This window comes from Desmodus rotundus, chromosome 1, assembly GCF_022682495.2.
Source record: "Desmodus rotundus isolate HL8 chromosome 1, HLdesRot8A.1, whole genome shotgun sequence".
NCBI lineage: Eukaryota > Metazoa > Chordata > Mammalia > Chiroptera > Phyllostomidae > Desmodus > Desmodus rotundus.
Genome location: NC_071387.1, coordinates 1,846,909 through 1,860,779, shown reverse-complemented (window position 1 = coordinate 1,860,779; position 13,871 = coordinate 1,846,909). Strand labels below are relative to the sequence as shown.

General features: G+C 63.2%; 1 protein-coding gene across 2 annotated transcripts in view; it reads right to left on the bottom strand.

Annotated features, from left to right (window-relative positions):
* Nucleotides 1–13,871, bottom strand: part of COL5A1 (collagen type V alpha 1 chain) — a 116,935-nt gene that overhangs the window by 43,003 nt on the left and 60,061 nt on the right. For both annotated transcript variants that reach the window (XM_053919085.2, XM_053919086.2), the window contains exons 20-28: nt 12,502–12,546; nt 11,034–11,087; nt 10,364–10,408; nt 9,761–9,814; nt 9,545–9,589; nt 8,533–8,586; nt 4,728–4,772; nt 3,802–3,855; nt 55–99 (exon numbers count right to left, since the gene is read on the bottom strand). In XM_053919085.2, the coding sequence (XP_053775060.1) occupies nt 55–99; nt 3,802–3,855; nt 4,728–4,772; nt 8,533–8,586; nt 9,545–9,589; nt 9,761–9,814; nt 10,364–10,408; nt 11,034–11,087; nt 12,502–12,546 (441 nt within the window). The remainder of the gene's footprint in view (nt 1–54; nt 100–3,801; nt 3,856–4,727; nt 4,773–8,532; nt 8,587–9,544; nt 9,590–9,760; nt 9,815–10,363; nt 10,409–11,033; nt 11,088–12,501; nt 12,547–13,871) is intronic.

The window sequence follows — 13,871 nt, the reverse complement described above, 5'->3', positions numbered from 1 at the left end:
CAGTGCTGGGCCGGGCTGGGCCACTGCAGGGTGGGGGTGGGGAGGGACACTCACCTTCTCGCCCTTGGTGCCCTTCAGACCCCGGATGCCGTCCGCCCCCTACACAGACAAGAAGGGGGTAAGTGCACATGATGCGGAGCCCTTGTGGACCTGGGTCCCAGCCCCCAAAGCCAAAGCGAGCTGCGTGCTCAGCAGCTGACTCGGGAGCCCCACGCACCCCGACCTCAGCAGGAAGGGCTTGGTGGGCTGGCGGGATGCCTCCCGGCCCCACACCCACGTGCTGGTGATTCTGGACTGGCCTCCAAGGGCCACCTGTCTCTCCCGGGCTTGAGGGGCACGGACGCGAGGCCTGAGCTCTGGCCCAGCCCCCGGTCCCCCTGGGTGGCTTCTGACAACCTCCCCGGCTCCTGCGAGCCTCGGTTCCCCAGCAGAAAAGTGGGGGCGATGACAACGACGCCCCGTGAGTGCGGGGGGGCGGGGGGGACCCTCCTGAGCTCTGGGACTGTGCGCAGCGGGAGGTGGCACTCGGGAAACAGCAGGGAGGGGCCATCTGCTCACTCCCACTCCCGTCACACTGATGTGGGACAACCCAGGGCAACGTTATCACAAGTCGTCCCCGACACCGATCGTCATCAGCGCAGTCAGCTCAGGACGCACGTGGGCTCCGTGCTAAACCAGAACCGGGAGGGTGGGACGCGTCCCCTCCCTCCAACTCGACTCACGGTGCCAGCGCCTCACCTGGGCCTGGCGGCTCACCCCTGGGTGGAGTTAAGCAGCCGCCCCCTCTGACCTCCCAGCAGGGGACGGACGCTGACCGCCTCCCGCCAGGGGCTTTCTCAGGCCGCCTGCCCACGGGACACGGGGCCCCAGAGAGAGGCTGGCCTCCCAATTCTGTCCTCCGGCTGACGCTGCAGCCTGGATGGTAGGGTCGCCTCCCGGACGCTCAGGCTGCCCACTGCCCTCTGGTGGCAGGAACTGAGAGTGACTGTAGGTCTGAGCCTCTTTCTGCGGAGAGGGATGGACCCAGACAGACAGACAGATGCTGAGCGGAGCCTGGCCTCCGCAAGGGGCCACTGAGACCCCACAAGCACCCTGGGGTCTGTCAGCCCCGGTGACGAGAGGCTTCAGGAAGGAGAGGCACGCAGCCACCCTGAGACCCTGAATTGTGGGGCTTCTGGCATCTGCTCCCCACTTTCTTGCCAGGTGGTGCCCCCTACCCCGCCCATGCCCTTCAGAAAACAAGAGAACAGGATGGAGAATCCCTAGACCCAAAGTTCTGCCTCCCAGACCCAAAGTTCTGCCGTTTCCTGGCTCACGTCAGAGGCCAGGGCAAGGGGACCAGCCAGACGGGGTCCCTCAGAGCTGGGACACTGGGGCCAGGTTGCTCCTCATTGGGGGGCCGCCCTACACACTGTCCCCCAATAAGGAGTGTGGAGCAGCGAGCATCTCTGGCCTCTACCTACTCAATGACAGAACCCCCCCCAAACTGCAACAGTCAGAACCACAGGTGTCCCCCAGGCTGAGAACCCTGGGACCAGCACATCCACAATGGCCCGGTGGCCCACGCCAGGGCGGCGAGACACAGGTGCCAGCAGCCCCAGTGGATGCACGAGCCCAGGGGGGACAGGGCTCCACCCGCGGCCTGGGATGAGTGCGCAGCAGTGGACTCCCGGCTGCCCACCCCAGACACCACCACTGCGGGCACAGTGCGGGGCAGCTGGGACTCTGCAGACGGACACCCCCTAGGTCAGGGGCTAGACGGGGACAGGGAGGGTGCCTAGAGGTCAGGGACACCACAGGACAGGAGGGGCCCCTTTCTCAGGAAGAAGGCGGGACTTCCTGTAGCCCGCCCCCTCCCCACCCTGCCCAAGGGCCGTGGGTCTCCTGGTGACGGCTCGGTCCCCCTGGCCTGTCCCCAGAGTCACTGCCCACTCCCCCAGCCAGCTGCTCGCTCGCCATGTCGAGTGCACAGGAGGGTGGGAGTCTGTGTCTCCAATCCACACACCACCCAACGCCCCCCTTCCTTCCACCCCCTGCCTCCAAGCCTGGATCGCTCAGGCCGGGAAGGCACTTTAATCCGACAGACAAGCCAAGAGCGTCCTCCACGCGCCCTACAGCCGGCACCCTTCAGCCGGCAGACGAAGCTCTGGGCAGTCGGCCACACGGGCGCCGGCAGAGTGTCTGTCTGCCGTGAGGGCGTGTGAAGTGAGCGCACACGGAGCTCACACAGGGGCACTTCTGCTGGGTCACCACCCTCACAGGGCGCCCTCGGCAGGGGGGAAGTGACGCCCGGGCACAGAGGAGCCCAGCCACCCCCGACTCCCACGAGGGGGGGGGGGGTTGGGGGGGCGGGGCTCTCTGTAGCAGCTCACTTCCTGGGAAACGGAAGTGCCCAGGCCACCTGGGCTCTGGGATGGACACTGGGTTGGAGTAAGCAAGCCTGGGTCTGGGCCCTGAGGGTGGCATTGATTTCAGGGTCATTTGGGGCAAGTCACAGAAAACTGAGGTCCTCTGTCCCATGGAGCAGTCACGCACAAGTGCTTAAAAGGCCAGAGCACCTGGCCTCGGCTGGCATGGCTCAATGGTTGAGTGACAGCCTGCCAATCAAAGGGTCACCGGTTCGATTCCCAGTCAGGCACAGGCCTGGGTTGCAGCCAGATCCCCAGTAGGGGGTGTGCGAGAGGCAACCACACATTGATGTTTCCCTCCATCTTGGTCTCCCTCCCTTCACTGGCTAAAAAATAAATAAATAAAGTCTTTTAAAAAAAAGGACAGAGCACCTGAACTCTGCCGTGGGCGGGGGTGGGGTGGGGGGAGGAGCCCCAGGAGCGCAGGGGGTGCCAGCCCCTCTCCCTAAACCATTTTTTTAAATGTACATCCTTATGTACTTTCCTTCATATCAAGTTAAGCCATTTTGAAGGGGAGACTCCCCGTCAGCTTTCTCAAAGCTGCAGAGTCACTAAGCTTCAAGGTGGGGCACAGGCCCGTTCTGGGAGAACCCCTTCCCTGTGCACGTTCCGGGCACCTGCCTCTCCGGCCACACCTGCCCAGTGTGTCCTGAAAGCGGCCTAACTGGAGACTGCGGCCCAAGCGCCCGAGTAACAGGATTCCAGGAGCCTTTCAGCAGCAGAAACACGGGCAGGAACAAACGGACACCTCCCATGGATGCGCCCCCCACCGGGCCTGCCAGATGTGGCCGGTGGGCCGACTCTCACTCAGCAGGTGGGAACGGCCCTCGGAACTTCCCCCAGGAGAGAATGCCGGGCTCTGGCCACAGCTGAGACCGCAGTCCGCGAGGGGCCGCAGAGAGCAGCAGGAAGCTGGGCCAAGGGAGACAATAAAAGCAGCAGGGCTCTGGCTGGTGTGGCTCAGTGGATTGAGTGCTGGCCTGCGATCCAAAGGGTTGCTGGTTCAATTCCCGGTCAGGGCACACGCCTGGGTTTCGGGCCAGGTCCCCAGTGGGGAGTGCGTGGGAAGAAACCACACACTGATGTTTATCTCCTTCTCTTTCTCACTCCCTCTACCTCTCTCTAAAAATAAGCAAAATCTTTAAAAATAAAAAACCAGCTAGAGGCACCGTCCTGCCATCCGAGTCCCGCCCCTCCTGGTGCCATCCGAGTCCCGCCCCTCCTGGATCCAGCTGCTCACTGCCTGCCTTGCACAGGCCCAGGGACCGGACCCATGTCCCTCAGGCAGACTGAGAGGACCACCTCCTGCTCCAGTAGGGGCATGTCCCCCCCACCCCCGCCCCTCGGGCCCAACCCCGCCCCCCAGGAACACCTGCAGCTGCAGGAGCCTCACCTTAACTCCTCGGGGGCCGGGGTAGCCGATGGGGCCCTGGGGGCCAGGTGGACCCTGAAACCGAAGGGGAAACACCATTAGCTGCTTTTCAGTGGGGGGCCTGTTAAGTCAGTTCCCTTCAGGTTCTAGCCCACCAGTGGGAAGCCACCGGCAAAGCCCCCTCTTGCCACGAGCAGACAGGCCCCCAGAGGAGACACAGGGCCGAGTCCCACGGGCACGCACACCCAGCCCCGCACTGCAGCAGCAGGAGCTCCTGTCTCTTCCCGGGGCGGGGCGCGGGGGGCAGTGGGGCCGAGCTCCGGGCAGGCGGTGGGACTCGGAAGGGCCAAGCTGCCATTAAAGAAACGCGCTCCCGGCCAAGCGGCCTCAGGGTGGAACAGGTCAGCTCCCAGCTGGGAGAGGGGACAGGACTGGCCACCCATGGAAGGGGTGTCCTTTACCAGCCAAAGGGCCTTGGGGACGACTGCCCACAGCCCCCGGGCAGGTGCAGCCCTGAGGGCCGGGAGTAGGGAGGGAGGCAGCTGTGATTTCTGCCACAAACAATGCAGTGGGTGGGCTCCCGGCTGCTCCAGATGCCAGGAAACCCCAACAGCATTAACCCCCCACGTCTTGGGACCTGAACACGCGTGTTGATGGGTCAGGAGGAGCCTTGGCCCAGGGCCTGCACGGTCACCAGTTTCTGCCTGGTCAAGGTCAGGCTGCACCCACACTCTCACGTGCAGAAACTGAGGGTGGGGAGGGGCACCCAAAGGGGTGGGAGGACCCGGCTCCATGTGGAATGTCCCCACGGCACAGCCATCAGGGACAGGGCACGGCTGTGCCAGCTCATCACGTCTGCGGGGGGTGTCCCGGAGCAGAGGCGGCCGACAGCCCCATGGCCTGTCTTGCGGGAGGGACTGGAGGGGCGGGAGCGTGGCTGCACCCACCTGGCTTCCTTTCTCTCCAGGGGGGCCTTCTTTGCCAGGGTGCCCCTGTCGGGAGAGAGAAGGCCTGCGTCAGTCGGTGCCCTGTGGACACGCGCCTCCCCTGCAGCGGCCCCGCAGAGTGAGAGGGAGGGCCGGGGTGCCGCCCGGCTCCTTCCCGCCCACAAACAAAAGCGGGCAGCACTCGAAGTCCAGACCATGGCCGCTGAGCCTGGCTCGGTCACTCCCAACCACGTGGCCCGAGTGAGTCCCACAGCCCCTGACCCTCGGCTGCCTCTCCTGCACAGGGGGCATCGTGCCAGGCCCGGCGACGGCCGGAGTCGGCCGTGGAGGGGACCATGTCTGAGGGTCAGAGCTGCCCTGAACTGCGGGTCAGCGGGGACAGCATGACAAAGGCACTGGCTTGAGGTTACCCAGCAAAATTAATCTGAGACTCAGCAAGAGTCATGAGGTGGGGCCAGGCCCCCGGGCACCCTGCTTCCAGCCCAGCGGTGGGGGGGGCTCGCCGTCTGTGGACTGGGTGCCTGCCGCTGTCGGGGCGGCGCAGACAGGCCGCTGCGCAGGCTCCTTCCGCTTTTTGTTGGCCGTGTGACCAGAGTCGATGCCAATGTGCACAGCAGATTGTGACAGCACAGCACGTGGGAGGGCGCTGAGGTCCTCTGTGGGGCAGTGGTGCCCGGGGGGCCTGGTGGCACTGGCCACGGGGGAGACTGGACGTGGGCAGGGCCACACTTGCTTCTCCAGCCCCGAGGGGACACACCACCTGCCCCGCCCCCCAGAAATAAGGCTCACGGCACCAGCACGTCAGGGTGGCAGGCTGCACCCCGACGGTGTCCAGGAGAGGGCGTCCCGCTTGGGGGTGGCCAGGAGGGAGTGGAGTCCTGCCCCTCTCCGCTACAAGGGTTTTGGGGGCATTTCCTAGTGTTCCCACCAACCACAGACTTTTTCCTGTTCCGGAACTGAGGGGCCGGTAGTGGTCACACCCCAGGGCCCCAGCAACACACAGGCACAGACCCCCGTCTCAGCCCCTCCACATGGCAAGGGGACCCTCCACATGGCGAGGCCCTCACTTCTGGGGGGAGCTAGTGGTGCGCCTGCCGTGGACACCGAAGAGCACGGCGGTGAGGGCTCACTCCGCATCGCGACCGCACGCCGTGGGGGTGACAAGCGGCAGCCATGGAATGACGTGGTATGCCTGGAGGCCTGACCTCCTCACACAGAGTGGGCGACCCTCGGGGGGGGGGGGGCACCAGGCTCACTTATCACAAAGGCTCGAACAGAGAGCACGGGAAAGAAACACGCGGAAGGAGGGGGGTCGACTCTCCGCGACCACAGCCCCGGCGGAGTCCCTCCTCGGTGCTGGTGTGCCTTCTCCTGCCACTCTGCAAAGGGCATCACCTTTACTGCGGGAAACTGATACAGCTGAAAGTATTGGCATTAGATACTTTTCTGATTAAAAAAGCGACACAGGCTCTTTGCACACAATTAGGCGAATGCAAAAGAAAATTAAAACCCTTCCGAAGCGCCCCGCTCCCCACGCTGCACGTGTGCGGCAAAAAGGACTCATGTGGCACAGTTTCCCTTTAACGTCACATGGTGGCCTTTCCCCCGTCACTGGGTACCTCTGGGGTTCCACCTCGCTGGCTCTGGAAGGTTCCCTTGAGGCTAGCTCCTTCCCAGTCCCCCACAGGAGCTGGGTCGGAGCCCAGGGCTGACCACACTGTCCCGTGCCTCAGGCCAGCTCCAGAGCACTCAGAATACTCGCAGGGGTTACCAAGCTTCCTTTCTTTCCTGAGCCAAAGCCAACACCAAACCAACACGGGGTGTGGCAGGGTGGGTCGGCACCCTCTCTCTGAGCCCATCAGCCACGCACTACTCTGGGAAGGAGAGCATTTTAAGTCTCTTCCTCTGAGTGCACACCCCACACCGGCTGTGCCCGGGCTGCCTGCAGAGGCCCCCCTTTGTCCTTTGCGTTGAGCACCTCCGGGGCTGAACGCGCACGGGGCTCCCCCCGGCCAGCGGGCGCCCACGTGTCAAAGTCTAAATGCTGGCGGACGGACCCAGAGGGCAGGGTGCTCAGCGAAATCAGCCAGAGAAAGGCAGGCGCCGAGTGAGCGCACCTGCGTGTGGAATCTGAAGCACAACCATATGCTGACGAACAAAACAGAAACGGTATGGGGGGCAGACTGACGGGGGACAGACTGACGGCCCGGAGGGCAGGGGGCCGGGGGGGCTGGGCGCGAAAGGTGACGGGAGGGAGAAGGACGGACTGGCGGGGACAGAGCAATCACGGGGACGTACACTCCAGCAGAGGGAGCACAGTCCTCAGTGGCGGGGTAACCACGCCTGGGCCAGCGGGGTGCTGGAGAAGTCAGGGGACCGCTTCGTACGTTATGTGGACGTCCAACCTCTGTGCTGCACCCATTCAAGCAACACAATGTTGGATGTCAACTGGGATTAAAAAAAAATTTAGAAAAAAAATGTACTGTTGTTTTGGGAAGAGACGTGGAGTCCACGAGGGGGCAGCGTGCTGGCCAGGAAAGGGGTGTCCTGAACGCCCCCACTTCCCCGCAGAGTCTGAGAGGACGCAGCAACCTTCAGGGACCCCAGTGCGTGGGAGGTTTCCATGTGGGGGGGTATCAGGGGTAGTAAGGTCAGGGAGGGGGGTTCAGGTGTCCTTCCTGCAGGGCCACAGGCTGGCCGCTGAGCTGACACAGGGCAGAAAACGCCCCGCAGATGTCAATCACCGCAGGAAGTGAACAGAAAACGCGGCTGGCAGGCCACGCCTCCACCCACCCTCAGCGGTTTAACTCCCGGGGACAACGGATCAGGGACGGTTTTCACCTGGCTGTCATTTCATTTATTTCCCACCAGAAAAAGTGCTACTTCATAATTAGAAAATGCAATTAAGTGTCAACGGAAAGGACGTAAATGACATGTTGCAAAATATTTGTCACTTTATATCCAAACTCCCAGAAGCCCCACAGCAGCTCCCATGGGGACGGAGGTGGTTGGGACCTGCTGGTCCAGGTCCAGATGGGACAAGCTGTGACTGGGGACCCTCGGGGCCCAGTGACTCTCCGCCGAGCACACGGAAACCAGCGGCCGTGCACTCCACAGTCACGAGGGAATTATTGACGTGGCTGAACTTCCTTGCTCAGTTTTTAATGGCGTTATTAAAACAGTAAAGTGCTCCGTGTCTGAAATAATTAATTTGGCAAGTCTTGTTCCCTACAACAGGCTCTCCATGCATCATCAACTGAATACTCAAAAAAACCCCCAAAACCCACTCCAAACCCACCAGCAACTGAGAAAGGACACGGTGGGGGCAGACAGACCGTTGCCCCCCCCACCCCGCCGAAGCTCTGAGCGTTGCCCATCCCACCCACTCCCTCACACAGATCGGATTTGTCACTAACTCGCTATTTCTAGTCGGCACCCAATTTGGCTCCACAGCTGTGTGCTCCCACACGGCAAATGCGTTTGTTCGTCCCCCGCTTCTCGGCGTGTGAGCCCTAAAAATACACCCAGCCCACGCAGCCCTTCCCTTCAAACACCAGCACACACGGCCGCGCTGGAGCCCAGCCCTCGCACCCTAAAACACAACTAGCCTTCCCGTTCGTGCCATCGCCCCTCTTCCACAGAGCACGCTCTGGAATCATCCCTGAGCAATCCGGCCCCAGCTCAGTTAGGTCTTCGCCACAGCAGGGGAAGACAGTGAAGGAGCCACACACATCGCCGTCCCTGGAGCCTGGGTTCCAGCCCCCTTCCCTGGGGAGGCCCCGGGGCCGGGTGGAGGGGTACTCACCGGGGGTCCGTCAGCACCGGGCATTCCTGGGAGGCCTGGTTTTCCCAGGGGGCCCTAGAACAAACCAGACTCCGTGACCAGGTGCCCCGGGCTCCCCGGGCTGCCCATCTGCTCTGCACGCCCCCAAGGTCACTTGTCAAGGTTTCTGCTTGAAGAACGTTTGCTGGGAAGGACGCTTGGAGGTGCCCCACCCGCTTCCAGCACCAGCAAGGTGCAGTCTCCAGGGCCTTTGGGTTTTCGATGGGAACAAATGTCCTGGCCAGGTGCAGACAGGACCGGCCAGGTGAAGAGGGGACCCCCAGGCCCATCGACCTGTTTGAACAAGCCCCCCAGGGGTCATGCCCCACTGAGAACCACCCCAACAGGTCACTCTGCTCATCCTACGCAGGTGTTCTGTCCCCGCACCTAGGGCTCAGGTGCCAAGGATATGTTCAGGTTGCCAAATTTAGCCAAAGCAAATCAAACAACAAAACAAGATGCCCAGTGAAATCTGCTTTCAGACAAGCGTGAGCAGTTCAAATTTAACCAAGCGTCCCGTTCGTTCTTCTCCCTAAATCTGGCAACCCTGCCCACGGCTAGAGAATGTGAGTGAGTGGATGAGTGAGGGGATGAGTGAATGAGTGAATGAATGAATGAGTGAGTGACTGAGTGAATGAATAAGTGAGTAGATGAGTGAGTGAATGAATGACTGAGTGAATGAATGAGTGAGTGAATAAGTGAGTGAATGAGTATATGAGTGAGTGGATGAGTGAGTGAATGAGTGAGTGAGTGAGTGAATGAGTGAGTGAGTGAATGAATGAGTGAGTGAGTGAGTGAATTTGTCAATCGGTGAATGACAAAGGTCCACGACCACGGCTTGGCCCCTGTGCTCAGTGCTTCGTGCCGAGCGTCCCCCAGTCTGGGGAGGACAAAGGCTCACACCCCAAGCCACCAATGCTCAGCACCCCTCCTGGCCTGCAGCACACCCCCCAGGTGGGCAGTGGGGCCCCTATACCCAGCTCAGCCCACCTACCTTCTCTCCCGGAGGACCGATGGCTCCCTGGGGGCCGGGAAGACCCTAGTGGGGAAGAGCGGGGCGGAAAGGTCAGAAACTGGTTGGCTCCGAACCTTTCCCTGCTGTCATCCACCGTTCCCCACTCTCCCATCCGGACACGGCCCCCATTCTAGGCCACCTCCAGGCCGAGGCTGCTTGGGGGCCGCTGCCCAGAAGCCCGCGCCCATCACTCACCTGGGCACCGGGATTTCCCTGCTGTCCTGGGGGGCCAGGCTCCCCCTGGGGGCCCTACAGGAAATGAAGGCAAAGGCACTGATAAGGCTCTGGAAAGCAGGCGGGGGTAACTGCACCTCCTTCATTTGGGGCCCAGGCCCCCCATCCTGGCCTCCCGTCCTCTGAAGCTGCTCTCCTGCCCCCCAGCCCAACACAGAACCAGACCACCTCCCGCAGGGCTCGCGCCCTTGGGCCTGAGCACCCCTTGCTTCTGCAAACACGCCCCTGGAAAACACGTGAAGGGACTGAGAGGGAGGTACTCCACTGGGCAGAAAATCCCCAACCATCCCGCCACGCTCAGTCTGCCAGCGCCCTGAGAACCGACAAGGGGCCTGGGGGGCCGAGCGTGCTCATCACAGCCCCGTGCATGCTCAGGAAGGGCGCCGGCCCCCAACGCTGGGCCGGGCCCACGCACCGGCAGGCCCGGGCAAGCGCCCCACCTGGGTCCTGGGCCTCGGGGCTGGGCCTCCTCCCACGCCCCCTGGTTTCCACGATGACAGATCTCCCTGGCCCGGCTGGGAGCCTCCTACCATCAGGCTGGGTAGCGGGGACCCCGAGACTCACCACGTTCCCTTTCGGGCCCGGCTGGCCGTCCATCCCCGTCACGCCCTGGGTGAGGTCAGAGAAGGGACTGAATGCTGAAGCATTAACGCTCAGAAGGAAACCCCGCTCTGCACGGCCTGGCCCCCTGCCCGCAATGTGTCACGACCCTTGGGGCAGGGGAGGGGCTTGACCCCAAATAAATCCCAAAGCCGTGATCAGCGAGGGGTTAAGGGAGCTGCCAGGCCCCCCACTGTGTGGGGCAGGCCTGAGTTCTGAGGAAGCAGGGCCTGGGGGCTGAGAAGGGTGCACAGGCCACGCCCGGCTCCCGTGAAGACACCCACCCGGGACAGAGCCACCTGGGAACCACGGACTTCTACTTCCTTCCAGAACTTTCCAGAAGCTGCTGGAAGTACTTTCAAGCAGGAAGGCAATGTGGTGTCCGGGTCACTGTGGCACCGCACTGTGTGCATGAGAGGGGAGAGCAGGAGAGCCAGCGGGCCCTGGGCCTCCACCTGCAAACCCACATGGGCTGCAAGGCCGCTTTCCCGTGTGAGCCTCAGCGCCCGCGGGCCCCTCCCACGGGCACGGGGCAAGTGTGCCTGGCGGTCAGTCAGCGCCATGAGACACCGGCGGGCCCGGGGTTCCAAGGGCAGCAACGGGGACAGACATGACAACAGGTGACAGGACTTACAGGAGGTCCGGGAGGGCCCGGGGGACCCTTCGGCCCCAGCAGACCACGCGGCCCCTGAAAGAGGAAAGAGCAAGGAAGAGTGAGGTCCCGAGGCCGCGCTCAGCCCCCACTGCGTCCGGGGTCCACGCTGCCCCGGGAGCGTGGCCAACAGGCCCTCCCGCCCGGCTCCACCCCCCCAGCCCAGCCCACCTGTCCACCTGGGGCCCCTGGAACGACTGGGGGCTCAGATGAAAGATCGGGGGCACCCGGGGGAAAGGGGGCCCTCCACACTCGCCCAGGGCAGGTGAGCCCACCAGCTCCCCATGAGGGCATGGCTACGCCGTGCTGGCTGCCCGGGGCGCTGGGCTCCGGTTCTCCTTTCCAGCGCCCTCGGCCCTCCCTCTGCGCCTGTCTCTGACGTAAGACCCTGTGGGTTCAGGGCGGACAGAGAAACTAGGGCCCTGAGGGGCGTCGTGACCAAACACAGGGGAGCAAGCCTGGGCTCGGACCTCTCAGGGATGCCGCTGTGCCTGATCGCAGCCCCTCCCCGGCGGTGAGGGTGCGTGTGTGGGAACGGGCCCCAGGACAGGCCTGAGGTCCCAGCGGTGACACTGCAGAGTCCCTGGCGGCCATGGGAGCCCACACCTGCGTCGCTCGCGCCCGCCCCACCTACTGGGGAGTCAGGGAGCCGTTCCCCGGGGCACAGGGACTTCAAGTGACTTAATTCCCGCCGAACCTTCTCAGACGCAGTGGACGGGAACGCCGCCCACGTGCTCTGCACTTACGTGGCACCTTCGCCACTTTAACACGTCGCCGTGTGTGTTTGGAAGTTAATGACCTAGAAGGTATGGCTCAGACGTGTGTTAGAGAGAGCGGTGTTGACGAATTCTCCTTCATGGCTAATCAGACACCGAGCGTATAATTTAGTCCCAAATGAGCGTGTGGGCACCGGCCCCCACTCCCCTCCACGCGGCGCTCACAATATTTCTCCTCAATCAGCACTGCCAGAGGCGAACAGCCCCACTGAGGTCGATAAACGAAACCAGACACGCGAGAAGTAACAGTGAGGGGAAGTAATTAACGTCTCTTGTTGTTCAGGAAATTGGTGGCTTTGGACCGAAATCGAAATCAGCTTTGGGAGCAGAGCTTTCCGATGCCCGGCCAGGGGCATGCGAGGGGGGCGCCTTCTCAGAAAGTGCGGCCAATAGAAAGGGTGGCAAACTCCGGATAACCCACCACCGCCCTCGGGGACCCGAGCTGCCTCCCGTGGAAGGCTCGGATGGACTCCTTGGAGTCGTCCCCCTAGCCTCCCCCAGCTCCTCCTTGTACCCCCAGGGGCACCCCCAGATTTGTTTCTGTGTGCCGGCTGAGCCCCTCATTCTCGCGGCTCTAAGCCGATCCCCGATTCTGCCCAGAGGCAGCCCCTATGCCACCTGTCCCCACAGTGACAAGACACAAATTCCCCCCCAACCCCCTTCAGCAGACTTACGGGTTCCCCGGGCAGCCCTCTGGGCCCAACCTCTCCGTCGTCACCCTGTGGAGGGGAAAGGGCGGGACTTTAGGGACAGGCTCTCAGGCCTGGGCTCCATTTCCTCCCGCAGTGCGGAAGGCCTCTGCCAGGGGCTGCGTCAGCACGCTCGGCCGGGGCTACAAGTCCCGTGCCTGTCGGGAAGGCCCAGAGTCCTCGCTCCCGGAAAGCTGCGGTAGACCGTGAGGTCCCGGGCTCTGGGACGTGGCTCGGGGCTCACAGACCACAGCGCCAGGGAGGGGACACCGGGCGGGAAGGACCATGGGGCTGAAGGTCCAATGATAGACGTGCACGGTGGAGTGAGCAGCAAAAACGAGAGAGATCGATGACAGACATGCAGACAGACAGACAGACTGACAGGCAGGCTGGCAGCTGGTAGGCAGGAACGTGAATGACAAAAACCGGGTGGGGAGGAATCTTGGAAGAATCACCAGGCCCCCTGGCCCGACCCTGCGGGAACCTGATGTCTCCCCCAGGGTCCTGAACAGGGCTGGACAGCCGCCCAGGCCGCAGCTCCGGCTCCGGGAGCAGGCGCTGCCCAGCTGGACTGGCTCACGGTCAGGAGCAGCTTGTGGACACTCGGCCTCCCCCCACCGTCAACACACTGCACCCTCTTCTGCCCTTCAACACACGTGTGTGCACACACACACACAAGCCATGTCCACACGCATGCACACACACACCACACCCTGGACCAGGCAGCACGGACACCCAGAGGAGGCCCCTCTCCTCCCTCCTCCCACACGGGCCGGGAGGCGCCCTGACAACGCCAACCCGAGAGCTGGTGAGGACAGAGTCACGGCCAGGCCCGGACCCTGCTACCCAGCCTGCTCTTCCCTGAGTACCGGGGCTGCCACACCTTTCTCTCCAAATGTGCCAACCACCGACCAGACCGCCGGAGTGAGTGGGGCCTGTGGAGGGCAGGGATCCAAGTCCCTGGTGCGTGCTTCTCGGCCGTGGGGCCTAAGGACCACGCATGCCTGCAGCCCCAGGAAGAGGCCCCCGGGCAAAGCCTGCCCGGGTGCAGAGCCTCTCCATCTGAGCAGCCACCCCCAGCCCAGGCTCCCAGCCTCAGGCAGCAGCGCCCCGCCTCCCCTGCCCCACACCCGGGCGCTCTGCCCTCCCACCCCCAGGGCTGCTCAGTCCCCTTCTGGACTCGCCCAGCCCCAGGCTCCACCATCCCTCACCACCTCGCTGGCACTCCTCCCCCCAGCGTCACCTGGGGCACCTGCCCCTGGACCGAGAGGCACTCTTTCTGCCACCTGGGGCGGGTGACCGCTGCCCCTCCACGGTTTGCTTTTATCTCAGGGCTCTGGGCGGCCTGTCTCTGC